Source organism: Heptranchias perlo, chromosome 24 (assembly GCF_035084215.1).
Source record: "Heptranchias perlo isolate sHepPer1 chromosome 24, sHepPer1.hap1, whole genome shotgun sequence".
Lineage (NCBI taxonomy): Eukaryota > Metazoa > Chordata > Chondrichthyes > Hexanchiformes > Hexanchidae > Heptranchias > Heptranchias perlo.
Genome location: NC_090348.1, coordinates 47,936,334 through 47,949,279, shown reverse-complemented (window position 1 = coordinate 47,949,279; position 12,946 = coordinate 47,936,334). Strand labels below are relative to the sequence as shown.

Sequence of the window (12,946 nt, the reverse complement as noted above, 5' to 3'; positions counted from 1 at the left end):
GGATAGGGAGCGAGGGATAGAGATATATATAGAGAGATAGAGATAGAGGGAGATAGTTAGAGAGAGGGGGATAAAGAGAGATAGAGAGAGGGGGACATTGAGAGGGGGATTGAGAGAGAGGGAGATAGAGATAGAGGTGATTAGAGAGAGATATATATAGAGGTTTAGAGGGAGATAGATAGAGATAGAGAGGGGGAGGTAGAGAGAGGGGGATAAAGAGGGATAGAGAGAGGGAGATAGAGGTGGACAGAGAGAGCGATAGAGGGATAGGGAGAGATAGGGATAGGGGGAGAGATAGATAGAGAGCGAGATGGAGAGAGAGAGATAGATAGAGGGAGGGATAGATGGAGAGGGAGTGATTGAGAGAGATAAAGCGAGGGAGAGAGAGAGAGGGATAGAGAGAGAAGGATAGAGGGAGTGAGAGAGAAGGATAGAGGGAGTGAGAGAGAGAGGGATATAGAGGGAGAGTTAGAAAGGGAGATATAGAGGGAGGGAGGGAGAGAGATAGATGGAGTGATAGAGGGATAAAGAGAGGGATAGAGGCAGAGAGAGGGAGGGAGAGATAGATAGGGAGCGGGAGAGATAGGCAGAGAGAGAGGGAGAGGAAGGGAGAGATAGAGAGGGAAGGGGAGATAGAGGAATAAAGAAAGGGAGAGATTGGGAGAGATTGAGGGGTAGTGACAGGGAGAGCGAGAGATAGATGGAGAGATACAGGGAGATAGTGAGATAAAGGGAGATAGAAAGCAATAAAGGGAGAGAAAGATAGAAATTAAGGGAGAGAGATAGTTAGGGAGGGATAAAGGGAGAGAGATAGAGAGATATACAAGGTGGGGAGATAGAGGGAGTGAAAAAGATACAGGGGGAGTGAAAAAGCTTACAGGTGCGATAGAGACACGTGGAGAGATAGAGGGAGAGATAGAGTGATACAGGGAGAGATAGAGATAAAGGGGGATAGAGGGAGAGATAGAGTGATACAGGGGAGAGATAGATGTACAGAGGGAGAGAGATGGCAGTATAGATATACGGGGGGAGAGGGAGAGGCATAGACAGAGGAGGGACAGCAATAGAGACAGGGGGAGCAGGTGAGACGACTGGACCTGGTACACGGGAAGAGACAGATCCCAATATAGATATAGAGGGGGAAGAGAGAGGGACTGCCTGGGCCTGACAACACGGGGAGCAAGATACACAGCCTGATATAAATATATGGGAGAGGGAGAGAGTCCGGGACAAAGCTTGATACACGGAGAGTGAGAGAGTCTAATACCGATAATGAGAAAAGGTGTTTTTTATATAAAGGAAGAGGGTCTGATTATATTCAGTGAGAAACCCAGAGACTGAAAGCGACAGAGGCTGGGAGACAGACAACAGAGAGAGGCTGAAACATATGTTTATATATGCAAGTAGGGAGACTAGGTAGAGACGCAGGGAAAGGGGGCGGTTATAGACAGGCAGATACAGCTGCAGAGAGAGGCTGAGACACAGGACACTGACCTGCTGTGCATTTTCTTTTTATTTATAGTTTTACTGGGATTGAGAGATTCCCGTATGAACAGGAAGCTAGACCTGTGGGACTGAGACGGGTAGGGAGATAAACAGAGACAGTGATAGATAGAGTGAGAGAGAGGCAGGAAGAGAGACAGACATACACAGAGATGGAACCAGTCAGACATAGGGAGAGCTAACAGCAATTAAGAGAGGCTGAAATATATAGAGGCAAAAAGAAAGACTGTGAGAGACAGATACACAAAATCAACAGCATTACACAGGAAGAAATATTGAGAGATAAAGAGCAGGAGCAGACTCAGAGAAATGTTGCTAACAGGGAGAAGAGGCAGAAACCCAGACACAGACTGCTGAGAAGCAGAGAATAGAACGGTGATAGAGATAGGGCCCTCAGAGAGAGTGACATGAGCCTGAGAGGGTATTGATTGAGAGCTAGTTATTGAGGGAGAGACTGAGACAAGGAGCAGAGCAGTGATAGAGCCAGTGGAGACACATACAGAGAAAAAGGCTGAGACATTGAGTGAGACAAGGAGTGAGGGAGACTCAACCTTAGAAAAGCAAAGAGACGGGGACCGAGGGAGAGAAACGAGGCTTGGATAAAGACAGAAATACCTGGGGAGGGACGGTTAGAGGGAGTGAGAGAATACACAGAAAATAGATTAGAAAAGGCAGGGACAGGCAGGCCAATAGAACTTAGTGTAAGAGACTGATAGAGGGGGAAGAGAGAGAGGGAATGGATCACAGATAGGGGAGTCTGAGATAAAGAGACTGAGTCAGGACATAGAGAGGGTCAAGAGGGGCAGAAAGAGTCAGGGGCCGGGGAAGATTTATCGAGCCTGATATTGTGAGAGAAATGGAGAGACGCATGGCGAGGACCTCAGCAATAAAGTAATTAGTATATTTTAGGAATAATACACTGGTGGTGAGTTTATACCGGGCAAAGAATGGGGAGCAGATTAGGTTTGTAAATATTACAGGAAAAGAGATGAGCAGCAAAGGGAGAGAGGAACTGAAGGAGAGGATGTAAGGGAAGAGAGTGAAGAATTAGCAGCAGTTGTGTGCAGATTAAATGGGCAGAGTCGGGTCAAGGCAGCAGTACTAGAGTGTGTGCCAAGCGCCTCTGGGAGGAGGAGGGGAGCTCGGAGAGCCAGCAATTTGTGACGCACTGACGGGAAACAGTCGAAGCCCATTGCCCGAGCCTGTGACCGGATCGACAGCAGTATGGCCACCGAGAGCAGCAGCCTGTCTGATCTGGACCAAGACAAGTACGACGGGGATGAGCAGGTCAAAATTATCTGTCTGGGAGACAGCGCCGTGGGGAAATCCAAGTGAGTAAAAGGGGGAAATGAAGTGAGGCGGATTACAACAAAAACCTGGGACCGTTTTCTCTTGCGGATTTGCTCCCCCCACCCTTTCCTCTCCCCAGGGGTCGAAGTGGGAGGGTGAGTACAAGGGGACTGGAACCTGGGAAGGTCTTGGCATGTGTGACACCATGTCACACTCTGGTGCGTGTGCCGCCGTGTCACGCTGTGGTCCGTGTCACGCTCTGGTGCGTGTGCCGCCGTGTCACGCTCTGGTGCGTGTGCCGCCGTGTCACGCTGTGGTCCGTGTGACGCCGTGTCACGCTCTGGTGCGTGTGCCGCCATGTCACGCTCAGGTCCGTGTGACACCGTGTCACGCTCTGGTGCATGTGCCGCCGTGTCACGCTCTGGTGCGTGTGACACCGTGTCACGCTCTGATACGTGTGACGTGGTGTCACGCTGTGGTCCGTGTGACACCGTGTCACGCTCTGGTGCGTGTGACGCCGTGTCACACTAAGCAAGCATTACACACCAGGGGAAGCCGATAAATTAAAAATAAGAACTGACAAAGTGACGGATCGAACTGTCCTGTAATGTCCTTGCAAGTCTCAAAATGTTTGACATGAAGGCTCAGTTCTACACAGGCTGGAGAGGGTGTCTCACTTACCTTGGGGAGGGACAGGTTGTTGCACAGTTGGAATTGATGATCTTGCTGGATGGGGAAGGGGGAGCAGGAGAAGAGAGGAAGGGGCCATAGGAGCAGGGGCCGCTGTATGGATGGCCTATGTCTTAGAACGAAGATGTCCAGGAGCTCCTGGCCCTTGGTGGGTGTTGGAGGGGAGGGTGGAGTGAGCTGGGGCAATCCTGGAGCTGCCCTGACCCAGCAGGATGATCCTGGAGTGATGGACGGTCTCGGCCGGAGAACGAGGCACGGTAATTTTTTTTTATTCGTTCATGGGATGTGGGCGTCGCTGGCACGGCCAGCATTAATACTCGATGTAATGGAGCTACGTCTGCCGATGTTTATCTAAACCACATGTGCACGAGCAGCTGGAGTTCACAGCCCTCTGTCATGAGGGAAGAAGGATGGGGAATGTTCTGGGGGAATGGCAGGGGTGGGAGATGGGGAGTAATTTGGAGTAATATCGGACCAGGGAGTTGAAGGTAGAGTGGGAGAAGAATTAAGGTCTTATCAAAGTTGAAGGAAGAGATAGGAGCAGGAGTTGGCCATTCGTCCCCTCGAGCCTGCTCAGCCATTTAATGAGATCATGGCTGATCTGATTTTTACCTCAACTCTACTTTCCCGCCCTTTCCCCATATCCTTTGACTCCCTTGCTGATCAAAAATTTGTCTAACTCAGCCTTGAATGTATTCAATGACTCAGCCTCCACAGCTTTTTGGGGTAAAGAATTCCAAAGATTCACGACCCTCTGGGAGAAGAAATTCCTCCTCATTTCCGTCTTAAATGGGCGACCCCTTATTCTGAGACTATGCCCCTTAGTTTTAGATTCCCCCATGAGGGGTAACATCCTCTCAGCATCTACCCTATTGAGTCCCCTCAGAATCTTGTATGTTTCAATAAGATCTCCTCTCATTCTTCGAAACTCCAGTGAGTATAGACCCAACCTGTTCAATCTTTTCTCATAAGACAACCCTCCCATACCCGGAATCAACCGAGTGAACCTTCTCTGAACTACCTCCAATGCGAGGAAGCAACAGTCGGGCTCACTCACTCTTCAAAGCCACTTCCCCCAGTGATGTCATCACTGTTCAAATTCGACGGGAACTCAGGCTAAAAATGAATGTTGCTGATCTTCGGGATTCCTGCCGGGCTGGGAGCTGCTCCCAAGGGGTGGCTCCCAGATGGCGAGAGTCCCTCTCTGTAAATGCTCTTTGTCAGGGGTCCCCAGTGAATGTGTTGTGGTTAATTCCTCCCCCCCCCCTCAGTGTCGCTAACAGACACAAGACCTCAGAGCAGCAAACCATGTGTGGGTCTAAAACAGGTCAGTTTGTTGATCTGTTGCAGGACCTCCCCTCCAGAGTGGGGTGAGAGGTCGGTACAGTGAGGAACTGCATGAACTGTGCTATTGATGATATGGGGGGACAGTCATCCCCTGGAGACCTGAAACCTGCACTAACGTGTTTTGGGTGATGTGTGTTTGCAGGTTGATGGAGAGGTTCCTGATGGACGGATAGTATCCTTTTTTAAAAATTCATTCTTGGGATGTGGGCGTCACTGGCGAGGCCGGCATTTATTGCCCATCCCTAATTGCCCTTGAGAAGGTGGTGGTGAGCCGCCTTCTTGAACCGCTGCAGTCCGTGTGGTGAAGGTTCTCCCACAGAGCTGTTAGGGAGGGAGTTCCAGGATTTTGACCCAGTGACTGAGCTCTGCACAGGGCAATGAGGTTACTGACCGAGGGACATGGGGCAAACCCCGATCGTCTGATGTCACCGGTTCCGATCGAGTGACGTCACCGGTTCCGATCGAGTGACGTCACAGGTTCCGATCGTGTGATGTCACGGGTTCCGATCGAGTGATGTCACCGGTTCCGATCGAGTGATGTCACGGGTTCCGATCGTGTGATGTCACAGGTTCCGATCTGTTTCGTTCCCTCACACTAACCAGATGAGGCGTGTTTTTATTTAATTTGCGTGCTCTCTCACTGAATCCTGAAGGGAGAAACACCCTATGATCAAAGTACCTTTGCTGTATATTGTGGGGGAAAATGTAAAAGTATTGCTTCATCCTAGAGCAGTGTTGTCCAATAGACATTAGTGTCTATCGCTGACTAGCCACAGGTGTTGCTATGGTGACACAGTTTTAGCCGCCTACACTAATTTTAGTGAAAACGCCCCACATACACTCACTCAATAGTTAAAATACTTCACATGTGGATATTTACTGAACAAACGTCTACCACCATTCAGTAACCAAGGAAATAAAGCACTCAATGATCAAACACTGTGCTGTTGGTCTCATCGTTTTACCAACAAATACAGGTTAAAGTTTCTATGCTTATGCTGTGAGAACGTGAGTATTGAGATCACAAGCTCAAGAACGGTAATTTATTACTCATTTTTTATTTACTTACTAATCATACAGGACCTGTAGTGTATTGGTTGTTACTGGACCAGAAATCCAGGGGCCTGGACTAATAATGCAGAGAACGTGAGTTTAAATCTCACCCTGATAGTTTGAGAATTTGAATTCAATTTTAAAAATCTGGAAATAAAGAGCTGGTCTCAGTAAAAGTGACCGTGAAGCTGTCGGATTGTCGTAAAAACCCAACTGGTTCAATAAGGTCCTTCAGGGAAGGAAACCTGCCGTCCTTACCCAGTCTGGGCCTATATGTGACTCCAGTCCCACATCAATGCGTTTGGCTCTTAACTTCCCTCTGAAGTGACCTAGTGAGTGAGCCCCTCAGTTGTATCAAAACCGTTACCACCACTTCAAGAAGGCCCACCACCAGCTTCTCAGGGGAATTAGGGACAGGCAATAAATACCAGCCTTGCCAGTGATGCCCACATCCAGAGAATTAATTTTAAAAAATAAATCCAACTAGCCACATCTGGATTCCCAATTAACCACGTGGCTAGTAGCTAATAGATTGGACAACACTTGCCCAGAGGATCTCCTGTGGTGATTCGCTCACAGGCTCTGTATGGTCTGAATCACCGTTGATGTGTAGCTGCTAGCCTGGCCTGTCCCTTTAAGGTCACTGCTCAGGTACCTGCTGTGGAGAGGCAAGGGTGGTCTAACAAGGCACGCCCAGGTACCTGCTGTGGGGGGGCAAGGGTGGTCTAACAAGGCACGCCCAGGTACCTGCTGTGGGGGGGCAAGGGTGGTCTAACAAGGCACGCCCAGGTACTTGTAGCCGTTCATGAACTCTTGAGGTCAATTAGGCCGTTTGTAACGTCAAAGGAACGCAGCATGAAATTCAAAATTGCTGGTAACACACAGCGGGTCAGGCAGTATCTGTGGAGGTAGGAAGGAAGGGTCAGTGATTCAGCTCGATGACCTTTCGATGCTGCCTGACCTGCTGAGTGTTTCCAGCATTTTCTGCTTCTATTTCAGATTTGCAGCAACTACAGTATTAAGCTTTTTGTTTCCAATGTGAAATTACTTTCTTTTTTTTTAAAGATTATTTTGCATCCATAACAAAAGTGTGACGTGGTGTATGCTGAACACACTAAATGCAAGACAGGTATATCATTTTATTTATTCCCCGGCATTGGGTTTTTTCTGTGTCAGTCTTTTATACCTTAACTCGGATTACAGCCGCCCCCAGCAGCTCTCCACGTACGCACTGACACTGTACAAGTACACCACCACTGTCAACAACAAGACCATTCTAGTGGGTAAGTGTTACCTTCTTCAGTTGTTCTTAGCCTTCACTGTGAATCGAAAGAAAGGGAGAGGGAGTCTCGTGTACAGAAAAATCTGCCACTAAAAGATGTGCTGGATTTGGTCAACTGGCCAAATTCTCAAGTCACCAACCTTTTCAGCCAAAGGATAGTCGGTAGAGCTGGGTCATTGAGGAGTGAAATCAGGAAGCACTTTCTCACACAAAGGGTAGTGGCAATCTGGAACTCTCTCCCTGAAAGGCTGTGGATGCTGGGGGTCAGTTGAAGTTGTCCAGATTGAGGTTGAGATTTTTGTTGGGTGAGGATATCGAGGGATATGGAGGAAGGCGGGTAAATGGAGTTGATGGAAAGATTAACCGTCATCGAATCGAATGGTGGAAAAGGAGAAAGACATGCATTTATATAGAGCCTTTCATGACCTCAGGACGTTCCTAAGCGCTTTACAGCCAATGAAATACTTTTGAAGTGTAGTCACTGTTGTAATGTAGGAAACACAGACAGTTTTCACACAGCGAGGTCCCACAAACAGCAATCAGATAAATGACCAGATAATCTGTTTGGTTGAGGGATAAATATTGACCAAGACACCGGGGAGAACTCCCCTGCTCTTCTTTGAGATAGTGCCGTGGGATCTTTTATGTCCCACCTGAGAGGAGCAGACGGGGTCTCAGTTTAATGTCTCATCTGAAAGACAGCACCTCTGACAGTGCAGCACACCCTCAGTACTGCACTGGAGTGTCAGTCTGGATTATGAGCTCATATCCCTGGAGTGGGACTTGAACTCACAACTTTCTGATTCAGAAGTGAGACTGAGACCCACTGAACCACGACTGGCACCTAAAGAGACAGAATGGCCAAACTGCTGTTCCTGTGGAAGGACATTTGATGCAAACAATTTCAGTGGGGTCGAGGCAATTAGATGTGCTTCTAGAGAGAGAGAAGGGATTGAGGGACTTTGGGGGAGCTTGGGAGGGATATGGTGAGAAGGAGGGTAGGTAAGGCTGAGGGATATCAAAATGAACTTGTTGGGCTGAATCCTCCTTTATTTTAGCATTCAGAATTTTAAAAAAGAATGACCTGAAATGGCAAGAGTTGAAGTTGAAACTGTGGCTGTTTCCTTTCACAGATTTCTGGGACACTGCCGGACAGGAGAGTTTTCAGAGTATGCACCCGTCCTATTACCACAAGGCACACGCCTGTATCATGGTGGGTGTTCACACGTTCTGCTTCAGTGTAAAAGGTCATTTCAAAAAACAGGATGTTTTGCTTTTAGTCAAAGTCTGACATGGTGAAACATGTCACCACGTTACTCTCCAAACCCACAGAGAACCCCACACAGCGAGAGAGTCTGTTTGCCTGATCTGAAGTAAACACTTGCTCTCTACAGGGACATAGAAAGCTTACAAAGCCCAGGGAGTTTAGGCACGGATTGGCGGAGCCAAAGCTTAGGGAGTCCCAAGTGTTCAGCTAGATAATAGTGTGCAGCCTACCAGCACAGAGTCCTGGCCACCCTCCCACCGCTCATCCAGCCAGGACCCACCGACGCATTGGTTTGCAGGGTTATGTGGAGCTGAGTGGGGGAGTATTTTAGTCCCCACCTACCACCTGTCAGTCACCAAGTATACCACACACCCACCTGCCCCAAATATCCAGTCTGCTACAGAGGTTGGCTGGGTTCAGTCCCGAGGAGATCCTACCTGGCTTTCACGAAATGGCTTCCCAGAGCCACTGACCCAATGCTCAGATTTTCTCAGGAGCTGGTCGACAGACATTAACTCTCAGCGAGGCAGCAGGACCTGTACAAGGCAGCCTGCAACAAGCCTGTCGCTTCGATGTTCTAAACACCCACATTCAGCGCTAAATGCCAGTTTTACTGCTCATCAGAGCTTTACTCTGTATCTAACCCGTGCTGTACCTGCCCTGGGAGTGTTTGATGGGACAGTGTAGAGTGAGCTTTACTCTATATCTAACCCATGCTGTACCTGTACCTGGGAGTGTTTGATGGGACAGTGTAGAGGGAGCTTTACTCTGTATCTAACCCATGCTGTACCTGTACCTGGGAGTGTTTGATGGGACAGTGTAGAGGGAGCTTTACTCTGTATCTAACCCGTGCTGTACCTGCCCTGGGAGTGTTTGATGGGACAGTGTAGAGGGAGCTTTACTCTGTATCTAACCCGTGCTGTACCTGCCCTGGGAGTGTTTGATGGGACAGTGTAGAGGGAGCTTTACTCTGTATCTAACCCTGTACCTGCCCTGGGATTGTTTGATGGGACAGTTTAGAGGGAGCTTTACTTAATATCTAACCCTGTACCTGCCCTGGGATTGTTCGATGGGACAGTTTAGAGGGAGCTTTACTTAATATCTAACCCTGTACCTGCCCTGGGATTGTTCGATGGGACAGTTTAGAGGGAGCTTTACTTAATATCTAACCCTGTACCTGCCCTGGGATTGTTTGATGGGACAGTTTAGAGGGAGCTTTACTTAATATCTAACCACTGCCAGCCAAGGCCCAGAGTTAACAGGACAGATACTGCTTTTTTGTTAAAAGAAAACTAATTTCCTTTTTAATTAGGTATTTGATGTCCAGAGGAAGATAACTTACAAAAACCTGAGTAGCTGGTACACGGAGCTGAGGGAGTCTCGGCCGGAGATCCCTTGTGTGGTCGTCGCTAACAAAATAGACGGTGAGTTCAAAGGTTATGCTTTTGGCAGAGTGCGACCGGAAGCCTGGTCCCCTTTTACCCGTAATCTCCAGCTGAAATTTGAACTGAGCGGTAAAGGAAATCACTGGTTAGGTGCTGATGGGGACGACCATTCAGCCAATCTTAATCTTCTCCATCCAGAGAGATCCCACAGTTCCCCCCCATCACAGTATCCAGCTGTTGCTTAAATGATTCCTGGGGTTTTCCTCCCCATTACTTTAAATGGAAGTCCATTCCATTGTTTCTGTGAAGAATTTCCTGAGCCTGTGCCCCCTTGTTTGGTCATGGTTTAATTTGAAGAAGTGTTTCTCATTTATCTTTCCTCTACCATCTACTGCCTTAAATCCCTCGTGTTGTAAGATTCCTTACATTTGTCAACCCCAAATGTAAGGAATCTTACAACACCAAGTTATAGTCCAACAATTTTATTTGAAATTCACAAGCTTTCGGAGATTATCCCCTTCGTCAGGTGAATGTTGTGGAAATTCACAATTCATTTCCACAACATTCACCTGAGGAAGGAGGAAGCCTCCAAAGCTTGTGAATTTGAAATAAAATTGTTGGACTATAACTTGGTGTTGTAAAATTGTTTACAATTGCCAACCCCAGTCCATCACCGGCATCTCCACATCATGGCTTAAATCCCTCGGTAAGACGCCCCCTCAGTTGCTTCTCCAGTATTTCCCCATAACTCAATCCTTTGACTCCAGGGTCACTGCAACATCTTCAGGCCATGGAGGCCTCCCTTGTGTCATGGCAACCAGCACTTGAGACAGAAGACTCTCCAAGTGCCAGCTTGGCTCAGTCAGTAGCACTGTCACCCCTGGGTCAGAAAGCTGTGGTTTCCAGCCCCGCTCCAGAGACTTGGGCCCATGATCTAAACTGACACTGAGGGAGTGCTGCATTGTCAGAAGCGCTGTCCTTTGGATAAGACATTACACCAAGACCCTATCTGCCTGTTCGGTGGCCCCGGGTGGATGCGTAAAGATCCCTATTGGAGGAAGAGCTTGGAGTTCTCCCGGTGTCCTGGGCCAACATTCCTCCCTCAACAAACATCACCAAAACTGGTCATTTGTCCACTTGTTTGTTGGATCTTGCTGTGCACAGGTTAGCTGCTGGCTTTTCCTACCGAGCAATAGTGCATGAAACCCAAAATCTTCATTGTATGTAAAGCACCTTTAGAAGTTTTGAAGAGGAATGAGAAAGAACGAGAAAATGCAGGTCTGTCCACTCTTTGCTCAAGAGTGGACCAGTTATCACGGTGTGCTCTTTATCAGATCTTCCAGTTACACTTTAAGCTTTCAGTAAAAAGCCCAGTTTATTATGACTCTATAACATTGTTATCCTGCTACCCAGGCCCTGCCCTTTCGAAAAGGTTTGTATAGAAACACTCACCTGTGCTCAGACCTACAGTCACTTGAGAAAGTGACCAATAGAAATGGACCTTTTCTGCTCGCCCTCCCCTGCCCTGATTGCTGACCTTTTCCCCTCCCTTAACTCAGGGTCACTGCCGACATCTGCCAGCTCCATGCCGGGCACTGACCCTCGACCCCCGACCCTGAAATAAAAACCTCCTTTCAGACTGAAAATCGTTCTTTTGCTCTTTCTTCGTCCTCCTCTCCCCCTGTCTCCCTCCCCACCCGTGTCCCTCCCCCCACCGGGTCCCTCCTCCTGTGTCCCATCCCCCCACCCCGTCCCAGGCTGTGCAGAGGAAAACTCCCTGCCCGTCCAGCCCAGCGAGGGCGGGAGGGTTTCAGCCTCTCATTTCTCCCTCTGAGGAAGTAGCTGACATCTGATCGCCTCCCCTGAGTAGACCCCCACTGGGTGACTTCCTCTGTGCCCACCGCGTCCCCCCTCCCGCTCCCCGCTTTCCGGAACAGCACAGCCTGCTGATCGTTGACAGTTTTGAGCTCTCCACTGTCTAGTTGTGTTTCACCTCGGTGATACGGTCATGCCAGGCTGAGGTCACTAGTGGCAGATTCAGGACCCTCCCTTCCAGCTGTGAGTCGAGCCTCACCTTACTGGTCCTGGGAGCCCCTCTTTGTTTCGCTGGGCAGGATTTATGGGTCCTGCTCTGTCTTGCTGGGGCTGTGACTGGTGGAATCAAGTGCCCAGTTGTTGGCCGTGCCTTGCCCAGGGGGAAAGGTGAGCTTGTAACAAGCACGGAGACTCGCCACACACCTGAGTGATCCTCTCTCTGCTCCCTGTCTTCCAGCCGATCTGAAAATCACACAGAAAAGCTTCAACTTCGCCAAGAAGCAAGGGCTGCCCTTTTATTTTGTGTCAGCGGCAGACGGGACCAATGTTGTGAAGGTAGGTGTTTGGGGGGGTTATGGGGGGAATCCATTGTTGTGTAAGTGAAGAGCTCTCGTACAGAGAGAGCCACTCTGTACACTCCCACCACAGAGAGAGCCGCACTGTACACTCCCACCACAGAGAGAGCCACACTGTACACTCCCACCACAGAGAGAGCCACTCTGTACACTCCCACCACAGAGAGAGCCGCACTGTACACTCCCACCACAGAGAGAGCCGCTCTGTACACTCCCACCACAGAGAGAGCCGCTCTGTACACTCCCACCACAGAGAGAGCCACTCTGTACACTCCCACCACAGAGAGAGCCGCACTGTACACTGCCACCACAGAGAGAGCCACTCTGTACACTCCCACCACAGAGAGAGCCACACTGTACACTCCCACCACAGAGAGAGCCGCACTGTACACTCCCACCACAGAGAGAGCCGCACTAATAACCCTCTGAGAAACATTCCTTCTCCTCTCCCCCACTCCCCTTTTTTTTTGCTTTGTACCAATCCTGGACTTATGCTCCCTCGTTACTGGTTTTCACCCCCAGCAAAAACTCTGTACCTGTAATATCATTCATATCCTGTCCCGCTCACCCATCACCCCAGTGCTCTCTGACCTAAATTGGTTCTCAGTCCCTCAACCCCTCAAATTTAAAATTCTCACCCTGTGGGTAAATCTCTCAGTGGCCTCACCTCTCTCTATTTCTGTAACCACCTCCAGCCCTACCACCCCCTTTGCCCCCAATCTCTCCACCTCTCCTCCCC

General features: G+C 49.1%; 1 protein-coding gene across 2 annotated transcripts in view; it reads left to right on the top strand.

The window, feature by feature from the left end:
- The first annotated feature begins 211 nt into the window (after positions 1-211).
- rabl2 (RAB, member of RAS oncogene family-like 2) overlaps positions 212-12,946 on the top strand; it is a 36,298-nt gene continuing 23,563 nt past the window's right edge. Inside the window, exons 1-6 of one of the 2 annotated variants that reach the window (XM_068005262.1) lie at positions 212-2,834; positions 4,973-5,002; positions 7,087-7,166; positions 8,299-8,378; positions 9,745-9,856; positions 12,090-12,187. In XM_068005262.1, the coding sequence (XP_067861363.1) occupies positions 2,728-2,834; positions 4,973-5,002; positions 7,087-7,166; positions 8,299-8,378; positions 9,745-9,856; positions 12,090-12,187 (507 nt within the window). In that variant the 5' untranslated portion in view covers positions 212-2,727. The remainder of the gene's footprint in view (positions 2,835-4,972; positions 5,003-7,086; positions 7,167-8,298; positions 8,379-9,744; positions 9,857-12,089; positions 12,188-12,946) is intronic. The other variant, XM_068005263.1, reaches the window with a different exon arrangement.